Here is a 20,226-nt window from a genome sequence, read left to right as displayed (position 1 = left end):
GGCAGTGCATGGTGGTGAGAGCCTAGGACACTACTGCAGGCTTTACACACAGTGTGCCCTTAGGCTACACTAAATTTATAAGAAAATATTTTTCTTCAAATTTTTCAAATTAAAAAAAAATTTCAACTGTTTTGTAATAACACTTAGCTTAAAACACAAACACACTGTACAGCTACACAAAAAATATTTTTCTTTATATCTTTATTAATATAAGCTTTTTCTATTTTTAAATTTCTTCAAAACTTTTAAACTTTTTTATTGAAAACTAAGACACACCATGCACATTTGCCTAGGCCCACCCATGGTCTGGATCTCCACAGCACCGTCTTCCACCTCCTCATCTTGCTCCACTGGAAGGTCTTCAGGGCAAGCACACGCATGGAGCTGTCATCTCCTATGATGACAATGCCTTCCTCTGGAATCCCTCCTGAAGGACCTGCCTGAGGCTCTTCTTGAGGAGGAGTCACTCTCTTCAGAAATAGGTCCATGCTGGTTTGCTTGGTTTGTTTCTCTTTTACATCATGAATTTGATTCTAAGCAGATAATGCATCATGAACATTCCTCTCCATTAATGAAAACCTTTCAGTGTTGTGGTGCATGTTTTCAAACTTTTAAAGAAGCTTATTGAGGTTTGCAAAAGCTTCTGCTAAACTCTTCACTGGGATTTTTCTTGGGGGCTCTTTTTCTTCTCCTGCGGTTTCCTTTTCTCTTGTGTCTTCTTCGCCTATGCATTCCTGTTCCAGTTCCAACAATTCTTCATTAATTAATTCCTCAGGAACCAAGTCTAGGAGCTCCTTGATGTCATCCTCATCCACACCACAGTCTTGTTGGTTTTTGTAACCTCCTCAATCTTGATAAATCCTCTGAAGCCATGGATGACTCTCTTGAGTGTCTTCTTCCAGATGCCATTCACGTACTTCTTGATGCCATCACCCCAAGCTCAAGTAAGGTTCTTGATGTAGTCATAGCTGCTGTAATCCCTCCAGAATGGCACCAGTGTCTTCTCAGTGTCTCCCTCCATTGCAGCAATAGCCTGGTCAAAGGTCATCCTCAGGTAGTAGGCCTTAGAAACTGCGATACCTCCTTGATCCACTGGTTGCATCAAAAAGAGGGTTTTAGAGGGAGAAACACCACTTGGATACTGGGATGAAGGTTTCCAGTAAAAGGAGGACGTGCAGAACACGACCAATAAGCAAAACCCATGTTATTCTCCCAACAGCACTTCCTCATTTTGCTGGCACAGCAATCCAGGGGGCACCTTGAAAGAGGAGCTGGGTCCTCCACGGGGTCCTCCATGACTTCCTCCTGCCCCTGTAGCGCACTGGCCGTGTGTGCTTACTGATAGGCTTGAAGGCCCCGGTTCTCACGATGCTAGACCAAAAAGGGTTTCAGTTTGTAGCTGCAACATTGCCCCAAGCAAGTCTGTTATCCTGTCCTTGAAAACCTTGAAACCTGGCATTGACTGGGTCTCCTAATAGATCAAAATTCTTTCAGGCATCTGCTTCCAGAAAAGGGAGGTTTCATCACATTGAATATTTGCTCTGGCGGGTAATTTTGTTCCACAATTAGTTTTAGATCTAGAGTTTCCAAAAATTCTTCAGCTGCCTTTGCATCAGCACTTACACTTACTCAACAGTTACTTTCACATTATATGATAAATAACAATACTTAAATTCAATTGTTTAAGCCACTAAGAGCTAGCAGTAAATTCACATCATAGTCGGGATCAGCCTTTTCTTTCAACATCACAAACAAACCTTTTGCTTTGGCTGTGATCCTCATGATGCTGAGAAGGAGACACTTCTGTGTCTGCTCTTCAGTCCAGGTCATTAGTAGTTTCTCCATGTCTGACAAAGGCCCTTCTCAAATTATTGTTAGACTCGTTGCTATGTTCTTGTTCTTCAAGATTGGAGCTATGGTGGAATGGGACAATCCTGACTGGAGAGCTGTAATTATCACTAATTTTCCACCTTCATTAGTCAATTTTAATTTTGTTTCCAGATCAGTCACTTGATGTGGCCTCTTACTGGCAACATCAGCAGTGGATTTGTATGCTTGGAGGCCATGGTGAACAAAACAACACAACATTAAATTAAACACAAGAGAAAATGGTACAGTCACTTAGCAGGCTGCTGCTGGCATAACACTGTTTTACAACAACCTTTTTTAAAATTGGTAGGATGAGTATACTCTAAAATAACAACCAAAAGTATAGTATAGTGAATACATAAACCAGTAACATAGTCGTTTATTATCATTATCAAGTATTATGTCCTGTACATAACTGTGTGTGTGGTACTTTTACATGATTGGCAGCGCAGGGGGTTTGTTCACACCAGTGTCACCACAGACACGACTATGAATCACTGGTTTTCGCCTCCACTATAATCTTACGGGACCACCACTGTACGTGTGGTCCATTGCTGGCCCAAACACCATCATGTGGCACATGACTGTATTACTGCCACCCACACTTGCTTGTAGGTGAAAGTCACAAGCCCTCTGCCGGGGGGCCTGCAAGCGCCCCTCTCCCCACCTCCCGCCCAGGTGTCCTGTGACCTCAGCTTGCAAGAACTCACAAACGAGTCTTGCCGGGGCCATGGGCCGCACACAGCTCCTGGGGGTTGAGTCACGGAATCCAGGGAACAAAGAGGACTGAAGACCTAAGCCTCCTTTCCCATAGTGATAACATCGGATGTGGTGCAGACCCTTGGACCCTTACTCGCACATGATTCTTGGGGGCCAGTTTACAAGTCTCTAAGAACAAAGAAGCTTGAAAGTTAGTGTCTCCTCTCCCCTAGCAATTATATCGGATGTGGAACAGACCCTTGGACGTTTGTGATTTACCGCTTTGCTCTGTAGCTCTATAGGTTAATGTTTATCCCTCTTAGTGGGATCACGTAAGCCTTTTAGTTCTGTAGCTCTATAGGTTAATGCTTATCCCTTTTAGTAGGAAGAATGTTTGTTACCATGTAAGCCTTTTTAGTTTCTATTTAGTTTTACTTTAAAAAATTTTTTTCTGCAACCCAATAAAAGGAATGGTCAGGCTATTAGCAATCACTGATTGCCAGAGAGAGCTTCAGCCCTCTGTTCGTTGTTGGCCACTCACCCTGCCTGCTGGAATTATCTCTGCATCTCTGTTCCACAAACTTCACGCAACGCTTACTTCCAGAAGTTTCACTGCCCCTGAGAACACATAGCATACCAACCTCCAGATTCTTCTTTGTAACTGTTTTTATGAAACCTTGGTTCTGAAAGGCTACCTAAGATATCACTTGTCTTTTGGGGAAGCACATGCAGTGGCACCTTGGCACTCATTATTAATTCATTGCGGAAGTCATGACAAGTGCTGAAACTGACACACACTGAGTGATGAAGCATCTTCTGTTGCAGGGCGATGATGTGACTCAGACAAACTCTAGCAAGTGCAACAAGTCCCGAGAAAGCACCTAGTGCTGACACATATTTTTCTCGTCAAAATGTGATGAGTACCTGGTTTGACGAGGTCTGAAGTGGACGAGTGCCGAGGCATGACTGTACATACTTCACAGGTAACTTTCTTCAGCTTACCTCAAGAGACAAACTGTATAAATACCTCCTGTTTGCTAGGCACTGTGATAGGTACTAAAGGCACAAAGATATCGAATATAGTTCCTGCCTTCAAGGAATTTACAGTCTAGTAGAGAAGATTCATGAACAGGCATTTAAAGAAAAATTATATGCATATACTGGAAAATACCATACAAACTAATTTTGCCCAAGGTAGGCTTCAGTTACTAGTAGCTTTACAATCATGAATAGATATTTTAATGTAATTGATAAGTGTTAGTGGAGAGAGGCAAGCACTGCAGGAACACAGAGGAGGTGGCCAACCTGCCCGAAGCTCAGAGAAGCCCTCTTGGAAGAGAGAAAGCCTATACTGAGTCTCGAAGAATAAAAAAAGAGCCATAAGAAAAAATAATGGAAAAGTGGTTTAAGCAGGTGGAAGAGCATCAGCAAAAGTCTAAGGGAGTGAAACAGGATGTGGCACCTGCAGAACCACCCCAAATTCAGCATAATGGAGGCTAAGTGCATGCAGCATAGGCAGCCAATGAGAAGAGGGCAGGGGCCTGGGCTAGAGCCATTCAATAATTCCATCCTTCTTTTCATGCCTTGCTTTTGAAAAGAAAAAGACCAGTGGCATTATTTTACATACACAGTGGCAACATGCAGATGAGCTAGAGGTATTGACACCCTACCTTATACACAGGCAACAAAGAGTTTGTATGAGTTGCTCCCAACCCAAAGAGGCAGGAAAACACCAGTGCTTTCAGCCCATGATAGTGTGATACCTTAGTACTTCAGATCCTTCTTGAATTTGTTGTATAATGTGTAATTTTTAAAATGTGCAATTCTCATCTGAAACTCTAAAATACACGGCTGAGCCACTATGAAGGCTCGAGTTTATCAGCTTACTACTTCAGTGCATTAACAGCACCATGAACTCACTTTCAGACCAGAGTAGACTTCGTGGCGCTCAAAACGAAATTTTTTAGTTCAGTGTAATTCTAAGGAAGACTATATTCAATGAAAGACAGTTATCTTCCAACATCTTCAATTAATTGATTTTTGCTTTGCTGTCACCTAGTTTTTAAGTCAAAGGGTTTGATAAACAGGCAAGAAACAATGAAATGACCCAAGGGTTTGAAATTTTAAAAGATGTCTTTTTAAAAAAATTAAAATGAAAAAATATTATAAATGTAATACAAGGTTTTGCATAAAAAGAGAAATTAAAACCACACAGATTATAAAACAAAGATCCTTTGTCCCCTCCCACTTCCTTCCCACATTTTAAATTAACCACTGTTAATGGTACAGGTGGATATTCATCCTGTTCTTTTCCTCAGTATATATAAGCAAATATTGTGAAAAGTAATTTACAAAAATAGCACCATATACACATTCATTTAAAAATGTTAGGGGCAGTCTTTCATGTTAATATGCATAGCTGGACTTTCTCTCTCTCTCTCTCTCTTTTTTTACTGGCCTTATAGTCTTCTAATTATATGGATGGATATACTAGTTTATTCTGCCAATCTCCTTATACTTTATTAAAAATAATGCTACAGTATAATCATTACACATATCTTTTTATAGTCCTCAAACCAGGTTTTCTGAGTCAAGAAATACATAATACTTTATTCTGAAAAAATTAAAATGATGACTAACTGCCCTTCAGAAAGGCTTTTCTTATTGGCTTGCCTATTAACAACATATGAACATGCCCATTTCTTGCCACCAGGGCAAACATTATGAGCCTTTAAAATCAAATAGATCCCAAACCTCATTATTTCATTCTACTCTTTATCAATTAAGTTGAGGGTCTTTTCATGTGTTCATTAGCCATTTGTATTTCTTCTTTTGTGAACTGCTCTATTTCATATGCTTTGTCCATTTTTTTAAAACTGGGTATTCACATGAGTCTTTCCTCCTCCCCTTTTTCTTAGACTTTTACAACAAAAGATTAATTCTCTCACTACACCCAGATCTAGTGTTCATTACCTGTTTTATGGGAGGTGGTTCCTTCTTGCTCACATCAATACATGGTAAATCGGAGATTCCAAACCTTTCTTTGTAATATTGTCGAGTAAATGGATCACAATCGTAAATGAAGAAAGTTCTCCCAAGGATGGTGAGCGGTTTCCCAACAATGAAGTCTTTGGCAGTATACCATTCCAACACCTCTTGGTCAGAGATTTCCAGCACGCACTGGGGGAAGTTCTCTAACATAAAACAGCAGAGAGGGAGGGGAGAAGGAGGAATAAGGATGAGACACAGAACAGCAGGGCGTTCTTGAGAACCTGAGGGAGTGTGGTCAAGGGTCAGGGCCTCCTCTGCATTCCCAGAAAAACATAATGCTGTGTATTTCCATCTGTTAACAGGACACATAAACAACATCCCGGATGGTTTTTGTAAAGTCTCTCTCCCCTATTCAGCTCCAACTATCACCACAGGCCACTAGTCTTAGCAGAAAAATCATCCCTGGAAGGAAGAATAAATATCTTCTGTAGAGTATTACAAAGGAGGAATCCAAGTCATTTAGTTCAATCTCCCGCCCATTTATTCCTTCATCCAACGAACCATTAGTGACCACATATATCATGTACTAGGTATGCTACTGAGTACTGAGATTGCAACAATTAACAGTAACATTCCTGCCTTGATGAAGAAAACATTCTGTTTGGGGTGACAGATATTAACAATTACACAAATGATGGCTCAATTTCACTTGTGACCGCTGCTATTCGGACAGTCGGACCTAATCCTATGGCAGGAAGCAGGGACAGTCAATAAGATGATTACAGTATTTCACACATCTGGGGGATCAACACAGTTTTCAAATGTAGAACAGAACTTGCATTTTTGGAATAAATCCAATTTTATCACACTGTATTATGAGAACTAGGGATTGACTTCTTTAAGACCTCCTGTAGGCTGGCCTCCATAGACACCCTAAGGTAGTCAGTCAGTTCTGGTAATGTGCCACATTGTATGGCTTTAACGACAAGCTTGGCCCCAGAACTCTGATCTCAAGGGGCATGAGAAGTAGGCTGGCATTCTCCTGTTAATTGCTAAGTCAGGAAAATAGGGAAGGAGCCTAAAGTTTTGTTATATCAGACAGAAAGGTGTGCACTCCAGCACTTCATCATGCTAAAAGAAAGGCTGATAGTTTCTCAATAGAGTATTTGAAAAGATCCTCCTGGCAGTGTCTAGTACCTAACCCTACTAGATTCCTTTGAGTTACTCCAGGGAGTGATGGGCAAGGGGGTACACAGCTTGTGACTCCGTGAGTTTCCCTCAGTAAACAATGTTCCAGGGGACCTGGTGTGTGCGTGCGTGCACACATTGTCCAGCCATTTGTCTTTGCTTGCTAGATAATTATCTTTTTCATATAACACTGGATTTCACGTACTGATATGTTTAGTTTTTTTGCATTTATTTTCAAGAGTGAAAGACTGTAGTTCTTTTTCTCATGGTGTCTTTTTTTTTTTTTTTTTTTTTTCAGATTTAATGTGTTTTATTGATTAAAATATTACATTTGTGCCAATTTCCCTTCCCTCTGCTCCCCTCCACCCGGTGGCCCCCCCTCCCTCCAGTTGTCCCCCCCTTTTAGATTATGTCCATTAGTTGTGCATACAGTTCCTCCCAATCTCTCTCCGTCTATTCCATTCCCTCCTACCATGATCCCCAATTCCTATTTCTTCTCCCTCCCTCTCCCCACTCCCCCTCCCTGTTGACCTCCCCCCACTATGCTTCCCTTACCCACAGTTCCTTTTCCACTCTCGTTGCCTGTTTCGTTTGCCTTTGTTTCATCTCCCTAGCTTCTGTTTTTTAAACCAGTCCCTTTAACATCTCATATAACAGTGGTTTGGATCTAATGAACTCTTTCAGTTTTATTTTGTCCTGGAAACACTTTCTCTGTCCTTCTATTCTGAATGACAATTTCGCTGGATAGAGTATTCGTGGTTGTAGGTTTTGGATTTTCATTACTTTGAATATTTCTTGCCAGTCCCTTCTTGCCTGTAGTGTTTCCCTTGAGAAGTCAGCTGATAGTCTAATTGGGACCCCTTTGTACATAATTCTTTTCTTCTCTCTTGCTGCTTTTAAGATTCTCTCTTTATCCTTAATTTTTGACATTTTGATTATAATGTGTCTTGGAGTGGTTCTCCCTGGGTCCAGTCTCTTGGGAACTCTCCTTGCTTCCTGGACCTGCATGTCTATTCCCTTCCCCAAGTCTGGGAAGTTCTCCTTTATTATATTTTCACTCAATTTTTCAAGTTCTAGTTCATCTTCCTCATTCTCTGACAAACCAATGATTCTTATGTTGGGCCTTTTATAGCTGTCCCAGAGGTTTCTGATCCTCTCATTGTTGCTTCCTATTTCCTCTCGCTGCATTGGTTGACTGCTTGTTCCTTCTCCATATTCCAGTTTGTTGAAATGAACTCTGGATTCCTCACCATCTGTCTCGTATGTGGTTTTGTTCCTTTCGTTATGAAAGTTTTTCGCTTCTTTCATATCTTTTTCCTGCTCTTTTGTGAATTCTGTAAGCCACCTGATAACAATGGCCCAGAACTGAGCCTCTGACAGGTTTCTTATCTGTTCATCTGTCAGGTTCTCTATCTGCTGTCTGGTGAGTTGTGCCACCGGGATCTCTATATTTGTCTGCCACATTTTGACAGATGCGTTTTGTTTTCCTGGGCTGGCTGTCGGGGGCAGTGCCTGTGTACGCGTCACAAATCAGCGACCGGCCGGCGCCTGCCTGTCCGCGACCTATTTCGCAGCCCTGTGGTGCTTTCTTTGGGGGCGGGGGTCCAAGATGGATTCACACAGTTATTTGGCTAGGAGACCGGGATCCGTCCTCCCGCCCCCCTGGGCCTCACTGTTCAAGGCGATGCTGCGGCTGCTCTCCCCAGCGCCCGGAGTCGCGCAAGCCAGGGGCTTGATTGCCTCCAGGATTTTTCGATGCCCCGCCCGCCGCTCCGCAAACAGCTTTGCCTTCTTTAACTCTTACCTGCCCAAATGGCACCGCTGGTTTATAACTTCATATGTTGGGCTTCCGTGTAGTTTTATTTTCTGGAATTTCTAGTTATCCTTTGTTTTGGAGTAGTTGTACTCCTCTATAGTTGTAGAGGAAGACCTAGCGTGTCCGTCTAAGCCTCCATCTTGGCCGGAAGTCTCTCATGGTGTCTTTAGTTTTATTGGCCTTTTTAAATGAATGAAGTTCTTTTTCATTTCCATGAAAGAGTCTGTATTAAGCTTGAAACTGTATGTTCTTGAAATATTTGGCAAAACTAAAAATTATCTGGACCTGGTGTTTTATTTGTAGGAAATTTTTAACTGATTCTATTTGTTTAATGTTAAAGACATTTTGATTTTTATTTCTTCTTGAACAAGTTAATTTTTTCTAAAAATCTGCTCATTTCACCTAAGTTTTCAAATGCATTGGCATAAGGTTGTTAGTATTATTCCCTTATTTTCTGTTTAATTCCTATTGCCTCCTTTTTATTTTTAATATTGGGAATATGTGCCTTCTTTCTTTTCTCCCTTGATAAATTTTGTTAATGGTTTGTCATTTTATTAGTCCTTTCAAAGAAACAACTTTTGACATGACAAATCTGTACTTCTGTTTTCAATTTCATTATTTTCAGGCTCTTATTTTATGATTTCCTCCATTTTAATCTCTTTCAATTCATTCTGTCACTCCTATTTTAACTTTTTAAGAATGTCTATCTTATTTTTTCAGTCTTTGTTCTTTCTTAAATAAACATTTAAGACTATGAATCTTCCTCCAAGTACCACTTTTGATGTATCTAAAAGATCAGAGAGAATTTTTGCTATCATTCAGTTCTAAGTATTTTCTGAATATATTTTTTTACTTGTGGATTATTTAGAAATGTGATTTTCAATTTCCAAATAATGTTTGTTATATTTCCAAAACTGAATGCTAACTTGTTTTGAAATCAGAAAAATTATATAAGATACCACATCTTTAAAATTTGTTAAGAATGATCAGTTATGTGTTCTATTTGTACTTTAAAAAAGTGGAAATTCTCTAGGTGTTGATGCATTTACATATTCATTAAATGAATAGTGATAATTATATTGCTCACATACATGCGTATTGATTTGTCTTTTTGATCTAAGTTATTGAAAGAAATGTTTTAATGACTTCCACTATTTTGATGGATTTGTTCATTCTCTACATAAGAGTTCTAAATTTTTGTTTTATATGTTTTGAAACCATGTTATTAACTACATACAGGTTTAGAATTATTACATTTTCCTAGTAAATAGAATTCTTGTGATATGTAATGATCCTCTTTATCTCTAGCAATGGTTTTTGTCCTAATGTCTATTTGTATGATACTAATATAGTATTATCAGTTTCTTTTGCTATTTGCATGTGCATCTCTTTTGACCTTTGTATGTCCCTATATCTTAAGTATGTTCTTAAAATAACTGTTTCAAATGGTTTTTGTTGTTGTTGTTGTTGCTTTTTTTTACAAACAAACTCATAGACACAGGTAACAATATAGTAGTTTCCAGAGGAGAAGTGGGGTAGAGGAGGATGAAGGGGGTTGAGGAGGTCAAATATATGATGACAGAAGGAGACTACCTTTGGGTGGTGAGTACTCAATATACAGAACATGTATTATAGAATTGCACACCTGAAACTTATAGCTATTAACCAATGTTACCTCAATACATTTAAAAATGTTTTTAAATGTTATCACCCCCTCCTATGCCATTATTATAATATATTTCAATTCTACCTTGATATTTTTAACCCCCATGAATTCAACACTGTTACTTCAGTTTGTATACTCAAAGTTCATTTAGATTTGTCACACTTTGCCATTTTATTTATTTTATCACTTCTTATATCTTAGATTTTACTTCTGGAGTAATTTTCTTTCTACCTGAAGTGCACTGAAGAATTTTCCTAGTAAGGATCTGTTATTAGTAAAATCTGTTTTGTTTGCCTGGAAATGCATTTCACTTTCTTGTTTTTTAAATTTAAATTTAAAAATTTTATTTATTTTAATTGTTGTTCTATTAGTTATCCTATTTTTCCTCTGTTGCTCTTCCCTGTTCCACCCCCCTGTTCTTCTTGAAAGATAGTCTCTCCAGATATCAAATTCTATTCTTCTCATACTTTTATTATTAAACTGTCTTCTGGTGACTATTATTGCTACTGATAAGTCAGCTGTCATTATAACTGCCATTCTGAATGGGTAACTTAGTTCTTCGGGGCTGCTTTTACCATCTTTTTTAATTGGGTATTCTTAAGTTTGACTATGATATATGTAGGCATGGATTTATATTTTTACAACTTTCTTGGGGTATAATTTACCACAATAAGCTGCACATATTTAGAATGTGAATTATGATGTTGTTTGACATACCCATTTATCCAGGAAAAGGCAAGATCAAAGAATGAAAGCCAGTCTAAAGGAGCATGTACAGACTTTTAGAGCTAGTGACTTCGGTGCAACAACTGAGTAGCAGAAGGCTTCTGGGAGCCAAAGGCACTGTTTGGCATTAGGCACCACATACTGGTAACCTGCAATTATCTTGGACAAAGAGCTTTTAGAATGTGTGGAATTAGAACTTTTAAATATTTTAACTCCATGCAAAATACATATATAATTTCGATTTATCTTTATCTAAAAGAAGACTCCGGCAGACGGAACTTTGGAAACATACTCCCATAATTTCCAGCACAAACTCTCTGCCTACTCACTGTCTCTGGGATACCCCAAACATACCATACTTATTTTTACTCCCCAATCTTTGCTCTTATTCACTCTAAATTGCTCTTTCCCTTCATTCTCTGCCATTTTAAATCTGGGTCCAATCCCAGCTCTGCGAGAGTCTTTTTTTTATTCATATTAGTTCACATCTCTTCTGTGGTGTCTAGATGACAAATCTAGTTATATAATCAGATAATCTGGTACACATGTGATATTGTTTAACAGCTTTGTTTACTTATGTGACTTGTCTCCTCAGTGACTAGAAGTAACTTAAGGACAGGGATTCTAGGTCTGGAAGTTACACTTTCATTTTATCCTCCAGAGCACTTAGCACAGGAACTAGTTCCCATAGCATATATTTAACTCTTGTTTAATTGAATTTAGTAAAAATCACCCATTGGGTAAATGCCTTTAAGAGTCAATTAAATGTCATCTCTTTAACACCACAGTTCTAGTCAAAGGAATTATTTAGCTGATGGAAACTTAGCTTCTTCTGTCCCTCTACAGCATGACTAACAACAAGTTTCCCAAAAAGATATGTTTCCTATCGTTTAAAAGAACCATACATATATCACCACACTGCCTCTCCATATAACTGATGAAAAGTTGGCTAAAATTTGGGAAGTTATAGAATAGGATGATTATATATTGAAAGCTTTAGGCGTAGGCCACATTGATAAAGGCAGAGACAAATATGAAACCTGAGATTTCAAGGAATTCAGGTTTAGTGACACTTTTTTTTCATGTTACCCTGACTACATTCCCACTCTTTCTTTTAATCTACTGTAAATCTAACTTTTATTAGCTCCAGATGGAAGGAATTTCAGGCTCATTTAACTAATATGAAAGGCCAAAATTAGTACATTAGTTCCAATGTCTTAGAACACCGAGAGGGTTGTATAGGAGGCTCAGTATTAAGAATATGGTAGGCAGCAGCTGGATGCTGAACAGATCCAGTTGTTGCTGAGAATACAAACTGTGTTAGCAATTACTCTCCTTTTGCAAAAAAAGAGATTTTTAATGTTAACTCTCTTAATTTAAAATGACAGTTTTTATTCCTTTTTATTCTTTTCCCCAGTCTCATTCTTCTTTCCCTCACTTATAACCATTCTAATATGCAGTTTTTGGATTATATTTGTATTACGTACATTTTTTGTGTGCATTTTACTTTATGTAAATGTTATTACATTATACACCGCTTTACTTCCTTTTTTCTATACAGAACTATGCTTTTACGATGCATCCATTTGCTTTCTTGTGCATTTTATTTATTGCTTCTAACCACTACATATCTATCAAGGTATACTTTCATCAAATCTTATTTATCCCCCCTCTCAATGGTAGAAAATTTTAATCCCTTGCCCCAAAATAACACTGAATTTTTTTTTAAAATAACACTGTCAGGCCAAGAAATACATGTGAGTAGGTTGAATTTAGCCTTCAGACTGCCACTTTGCTCATAGACTCTTATCTCAGTTTGTTTATAATCTCTAAGACAAACTTCTTGCTTAATACCTGGAATTTCTTAACTCCTAGCTCCAAAAAAAAAAAAAAAAAAAAATAGAGTAAGGGGGAAAAAAAATCAATGAAAATTTTACAGAGTTCTGCCAGCCATCCAAGCATGAGAGATATCATTCCATGGCACCAAGACGACATTTTTGTAAGAGAAAATTCTTAAACTACTAAGCAAGCCTACGTATCCCAGAGAAATACTGATGGATGGCAGGTGCCACCTGCACTTTGTTGCATCCTTCTTCTCCAATCCACTAGGCTATTTTGTATCAGCAAAGAAAGAGCAAGTGTTGACACAACTGGGGCTGCACCTCTATGAGTCACTGACTTGCCTTTTCCAATCTTAAGTTATCCCGCACAGAAACTTCCTTCGCCACACAGTTGAGGCAAGAGGCAAAGTCAAGAAAGCCCATAAGGAAATGGTCAGCAATATCTTTGGGTGAAAACAAGCTTGTTTTAGAAATGCACTAAAAATCTGATATTAAGTTGCCTCAGCTCAGAAGCCTTGCTCTTCCACTCTTTAATGAACTTCCCACAGCTGTTTTGGTTTTGTCTCCTGATTTGGGTATTAGTCATTTCCACCTGACCATTTCAGAGGCAAGCCTGGACCAAGGGGACAAGTGAAGGAGAGAATATAAGAAAAGCAGTTTTCTGAGTCTCTACAAGAACACAGCAAGAGCCTCCTAAGTGTAAAGGGGAATGACCACACTGATAATTAAATCCTTTGAGACCCAATTATCAGAAGATAAACCGAGTCAAACATACTTCCATTCTCCACCAAAAGCTTGGGCATGCGCCGGCGGCTCATCAGGAGTGGGAAGGGATCTCGCCCATTATTCCGTTCATGGACCTCTCGAATTTCTACTGTATCATCCATAAGATAGTAATGAATGATGTAGTTCCGACATTCACCGAACAGGCTGTCTGTATCGTCCCAGATTGCGTAGAATCGAAGAACCTTTGAGAAATCCAAAGTAGTGACTTGTATATGAGTTCTACAAGTGGAGAGTTTAACTTAGTTACTTTGGCATTTAAATATCAGACAATAATGAAAAGATTAGCTAGAAAGACGATGAAGCAATCTCAGATAGTTAAAAAAAAGTATTTATCAAACATACAAAACATCTGAAATTACATATCACATTTCAAAAGCTGGAAAATATTAATAGGCTTATAAATTTGTGCTGAGAAAGAATTCACTTTGATCCAAAAAATTAGTCAGTGAAAGAGAAGATGAATTAAAAGAGCAATGTATCCTGCCCTGTATATAGTGGTTTATGTGTGTTAATAAAGGTACACGTGAATGGTTTATATATAATTATCTGGAAGGAATTCTCATTTACCAGTATTTTTTCTAGTTCCATCAACACATATCTTCTAGTAACAGTATCAACAACACAATCTTTAAGTACAAATAAAAGGTTTATGATTGATTCAAAGAACGTCCTTAAAAAACTATGATAGTGCTAGGTAAAATTTTCTAAACTAAAAGGAATTACATTTCTGAGAGGAAAACAGCAAAGCAGCACTGAGGGTGATCTTTCTGTTTTCTCTTTCCCTTCAGTGTGCAAAGGAAGACTGAAATCTGCTTCTCTACCCAAGCCCGGGGGGCAGGTGGGTAGGAAGGCTGGAACAGAGTTGGAAAATACCTAGAACATTCTGTACTCATACATTAATAGAAAATTTAACAAGGAAGCATCTGCAATGGGATTTCTGTGACTTTATTATTTTAACATTAAACACCTACATATATGCAATATCTTTGACATTTCCCAATAATTTATTTAAGGTTTCCCAAAAGATTCTATGAGATTAATTCATATTTGGGAAAGAAGTAGCTGGTTGGAAATGTAAAGTGGGAAGCAGATGTAGCTCAGGAATGCTTTAAGATTTAAAAGTCTGATGTAACTCACAAGACTTAACTCCACCATCTTTTTTTAGATCTGTAATACAAAAGGGAGGCATTCCTATACCTCTGACTCAGATGAAACCAGAAAAATAGCACTGTATCCAAATGGTTACATTATAGATGTAATGTTTCAAAACACTCATCTACCAAAACAGCTTGATAATCAATAGTGCCACGTTTGGCAAGGAGTAAACTTACTAAGGTCACTTACTTGTTTGTCAAAGGTGAGAAACTGCTTGAGCTGATCAAAGTCCGATGGAGTGACATACTTGCGAAGGGGCTGTTTCCGGAGTTCAATGTAAGGATCGAGAGCCATCTTCTCAGGTGGATTTAATTCAATTCCTTGACTTTCCAAAAATACCTAAATATTTCAAAATTAACACTGATTATCTTTCTAGAACCTTCTTAAAGCAAGCTCGACTGATAAGAGTAAAAATAAGAGTAGTAATTTCTATACCACTGCCCAGGTTAACCATTCATTTGTAGTTTGACCATGTCTTAGCCTCCAATCGACCCAACTCAATAATGCAGATAATAATTGATAATTACCTTAAGTGTTCTATATTATACAATTGATAGGCAATAGGATATGCTTCAAATATGAACTCAGATCAATGACGTTTAGTTAGGGGCCCAAGTTCAGAGTAAGGCCTACGATTACCTACATATACCAATCTGAAACCTAACCATAGTTTCAAACAATATGTAATTCACATCAGGTATAGGGACGAGCTGCACAAAGGTGAAGCTAAGCTGAAATCAATTTCCCACTTCCCAACTCATTTAAAACAAGTATATGACTAAGTCTCCCCTGCAAAATAAGAAAACATACCCACTGATTTAGACCAGAAAATGTTTTAGCAAAACAGGAAAGGCAAGTTGAGTGTTCAAATCTCCCTAGAAAAAATTAAGGAAAGCATTTGAACTTGACATGATCTTGAATTTTATTTTGCTAATTATGAATAAATGTATTATTTCCAGAGTCACTATATCTTTTAATACCTCTTGACATTTTTTCTTCTTAAATCACCACAATGAACTATGCCTTTTTTGATCATCAGAAAAGAATAATTTCATGGGATCTACTTATATTCTGGTACTGGAAATTAACCTGAAATCCGGGTTTCTTATGGGAATTATGTGGTTTGCTTTTGGAGAATTCAATAGAAAATATACAGAACACATGATCAAAATATTTGGTCCTAGTATCAGCTCTGCTAATTAGCTTGTAATCTTAGTATTTAAAGTTTTACTAGGAGGTCTCCAATATCCTTTCAATATTAAAATATGGTTTTTAATGCGTATTAAAAGTACTGAGCTGGAGATAATGACCTTGACATGGTGTGATAGTGTTAGCAGGATTATTGATTTAAGTATTTAATGGGTGTTTTACTCCTTTCTGTTGCTTTCAACAGATAACCAGGCCCTCTGTACACCTTACCTTAGGGATTTGGACAGGAATGGAGAAGCTTCCTGAAGATGACTGTTCTTCCCTGTCTCTTAGATGAAGCCTAAACTCTTTGAAGAGGTTGTTCTAAAGTGTCCCAGGAGGAGGAGAGAGAATGGAATGTCCTTGAGGGAAAGAGGGGAGAAAGGCAGAAATTCCCCCAGACTGGAAACAGACACAGGGGTCGGTCTCAGAAACGCAAGACTCTCCACGTGGTCGAGGAGCTCCGAGAAACCAGTCAAGTGCGTTCAGTATCAGGCATTTGGAGTCCTGGGGTCTTCTCAAGCACCCTAACATCATGGTGGTGTCTTTGGGTATCGGACAATCTGTGAACCCTGCCAAATGACTCCTTTAGGTCTGCGGATGCTGCCTTGTTCTTAGGGCTTGAAATCTTTGGCAAAGCGGAGGGTGAATAAGGATATGAGCTCAGACGGACTGGGGCTCAAGTAGTTTTTAAGTCATTTTTTAAAATAATATTTTTGCACTGTGCATTTATAGAGTAGGATTCACATCTGGTTTACCAGCAGAAATACTTCAGTGAAGATAATAAATTCTAAGTCTCTGATTTCTGGAGCTTTATTTTTTAATATGTTCAGTTTATTCTGTCTATAGGACCAAACATTTATTTGGTGTAATGAGGAGGGGGTAAGAAGGGATAGTGGTGATGATATATTGAAAGAGGGGTGGTTCGTTGTTCAAATCACACCCTAAAGACAGCTATCTTTGTTAGTCACTCATAGGTCCAGCCCTAATGAAAACCATCAAATTAGATAAGATGTGCAGAATTTTATACTGTTAATGGAGCCAACTTCTAACCTATTATTGAAAACATTAATTCAATCTAATCATCAACACCTGAAATAACAGCTTTAGTCTATTATCCGTCATTCGCCTATTTCCCAAAAGTTATTGGTAACCACCAAATCAGTCCTCAGTGCTTTTGAGGACCTCCACAGACGTGCATGGAATGGTGACAATGTGAGTTGCCTAATGAGCACTTTCCTAGCTGGGGTTGAACAAGATATTCTGCGGTGTTTCAGCTTTTGTACTGAAAATGTATCCTTTAGTGCCACTTTTTCTCACTTTGTACTTTTTGTTGATTTTGCTGTTTAGAATGACCCCGACCTTAGTGCCAAAGTGCTTTCTCATATTCTACATGAAAGAAGGCTGTGATATGTACTCGATGCCACTAAACTATACATCTAAAACATATTAAAATGGCAAATTTCATGTTATATATATTTTACCACAATTTTTTTTAAAGGCCTCTGTGTTGTCCCGAAAGGAGAAAATGTGTGTGTTAGATAAGCTTCATTCAGGCATGAGTTACAGTTGCAATGCTTTTGGCCAGGAGTTCACTGTTAATGAATCAATGATATATTTTAAATATGGCATCTTGAAACAAACACCCATAAAATAAGGTTATATATTGATTAGTGGATGAAAATGTTGTGACCAGAGATCCCTAACTCTGTATTTCTTCTGGGAGCAATGGTGCAGTGTTTGCTAATTAAGTGTTTGTGGCAACTTTAAAGAACATAACTACCATAAGTAATAAGAATTGACTAACTGGCTTAGATCAACTGCTCAGTGATTAACTTGCAAATGTTCAAATTGTCCATAAAGACACAATCATAAAAATAATTTTAATACCTCAACTTAATGTAACATTTTATAATTTCTCATTGTTGGTATAATTCTGAAACTCTTTAATTAAAGGAACCTCAGAAACCTAAAGAATGACAGATCAAAGTATGTTTGAAGGGGTCATATCTCAAAGATGGTCTAGCACTTCTACCTTCTGTATTATTTTTCTCTGTTGCTTTGGGATGACACAGATGCCATGGTTCCTCTCCTTACTTCCTTGAGGTTTTTGTTCATGTGTTGTCTTACCTGTGAGGCCTCCCTGATCAGACTTCATATATAGCAGCCTCTTTCAACCCCCATCCCCTTTACTCTGCTTTAGGTTCTTCTATAGCTCTTATCAGAATCTCACATATTATAAATTTATTCATTTTTTGTTTTCTTCTCCAACGAATAATTCTTTAAGAATAATTCTTTATACTGAGCACCTAGAACAGTGCCTGGCCCATAGCAAGAACTTGGTAAGTATTTGCTAAGTAAATTACTAAATTAAAAAAATTAAATGAATTCATAGGAGCTCAGTGCATGGTAAAGATTAGTCTCATCTGGCATTAGTTAACATGAGATTAAAGGCATAAAATAATTCAGAAACTATCTTTGCTTTTAGAAATATTTTTAACTAAGACAAATTTTGAACTGCCTATTACCTACATTTTGTGCTAAAGAAAAAAGGTTTCCCTCTCTCAATGGTAAGAAAATCTGTATTTATAAAATAAAGAATGTGGAGGATTTTTGTTATTATAAAAAAATGTTTGACTTCTGGCCAAGATGGAGGCCTAGACAGACATGCTGCATCTCCCTCCACAACTAAGAAGGAATCGTCGTCGTCGGCAGCCGTCCGTCTCGAGAGACGATGGTGTAGCTTCTTAAGAGTCTATCTGCACCGCCGAGAATGGCTGTGCAGTCCGACTCGGGAGTGACACGGTATCTGTCTCCTCCCGTGTTGAATCGACATCTTGCGATGACGCTGGAGTGTCCTCTCCAGTGGAGCTGAAGCTACAGAGCCTGGGCAGGGTGATATGGAGGGTCTGCTGTTGCCCATGCAGCAGAACCCCCCTCTCTTCGCAGCTGAAGGGTCCGAGGGAAAGACGGAGTCAATACAGCTTGGCTTCAGGTGCGCCGCAGGAGTTGCCGGTGTTGACTACAACGTCAAACCGCCTTAGGGACTCCGGCTCCGGATTTTCTGTCGGGGTTTACTCCCTTAGCCTTTCCCCTGAAGAGGTATGCCGCAAGGCAGCGGAGGTTTTTTGGAGTCAGAGTTTTCCTTCTCTGATGTGCCCTGACTGGAAGATCGAACCAGTGACACTTAGCTCGCAGGCCGATGCTCAATCCACTGAGCCAAACCAGCCAGGGTTTAAGAAGGAATACAACTACCTCAAAACTAGAAACAACCAGAAGTTCCAGAAAACTGAGCTGCATGGAAGTCCAGCAAACAAAGATATAAAGAAGAAATACTCATCCAGACAGGTAGGAGGGGCGGAGCCAGGGCGGAGAGGACGCGGTGTGGTGGCAGCAGCAGTGGCGGAAGCAGTGGCAGCAGTGGCAGGCCGGCAGAAAGCGAAGTCACATGTTTTAAAAAGTCAGGAGGGACACCTGGGGAGTGTTCCCAGCTGCTCACCAGACTGTATAGCTCATGGTCCTGGCACTGGGGAAAATCAAGCCTCATTGCTTCTGACTGTGCAAACCAGTGGGGATTGGGGTGGAGGCAGAAACTGCCAATCTCTCAGAAAAGTCCACTTGTTTAAAGGGCCCCCACAGTCCTAGAATGTCCGCAGACCCACCCACTCTGGGAATGACAGCCAGAGCAACAGCTCGAGAGGCGCCAGTTCCATACAGAAGTGGGAGAAGTGCATGGAAAAGGGGCGAGTGCTGAGGAAGCGACATTGTTCCCTCTCAGACCTCTCCCCCACATAAAGCGTCACAATGTGGTGAAACAGGTCACCCTATACTGACGAATACTTAAGGCTCTGCCCCTTACAACATAACAGGAGCGACAGCTCTACCTAAGACACAGAGGCAAACAAACACAGGAGCCTGTCAAGATGAGGATATAGAGAAGTATGGCTCAAAAGTGGGAACGAATCAAGGTTCCAGTGGGAGAACAAAGTGACGAGGAGATAGCCAACCTAACAAATGAGGAGATAGCCAACCTAATAAACGCAGAGTTCAAAACCCTGGTTACAAAGATGCTCACAGGCTTGACAGATATGCTGAAGTAAGGCAAATGCATAAGGGAAGAAGTGAAGGTATGCTAAATGAAATGAAGGAAAATTCACACAAAACCAATGGTGAAGGAAGTAAGGAAAGGAAACCGGGGTTCAAATCAATGATTTGGAACATAAGGAAGAAATAAACTGTCAACCAGTACAGAATGAGGAAGCAAAAGTTGAAAGAAAATGAGGAGAGGCTTAGAAACCTCT

At 39.0% G+C, this 20,226-nt stretch overlaps 1 protein-coding gene across 1 annotated transcript in view; it reads right to left on the bottom strand.

Moving 5' to 3' along the window:
• The window catches only part of EFHC1 (EF-hand domain containing 1), a 66,978-nt gene that overhangs the window by 28,248 nt on the left and 18,504 nt on the right, over positions 1–20,226 (bottom strand). The window contains exons 4-6 of the mRNA XM_090282581.1: positions 14,927–15,076; positions 13,572–13,764; positions 5,542–5,762 (exon numbers count right to left, since the gene is read on the bottom strand). Coding sequence (XP_090138707.1) covers positions 5,542–5,762; positions 13,572–13,764; positions 14,927–15,076 — 564 coding nt within the window. The remainder of the gene's footprint in view (positions 1–5,541; positions 5,763–13,571; positions 13,765–14,926; positions 15,077–20,226) is intronic.

Source organism: Furipterus horrens, unplaced genomic scaffold (genome assembly GCF_987537825.1).
Source record: "Furipterus horrens unplaced genomic scaffold, mFurHor1.1.pri manual_scaffold_6, whole genome shotgun sequence".
NCBI classification, from domain to species: Eukaryota; Metazoa; Chordata; class Mammalia; order Chiroptera; family Furipteridae; genus Furipterus; species Furipterus horrens.
Note: the sequence above shows the minus strand (reverse complement) of the source record. Positions and strands in the feature narration are given on the sequence as shown.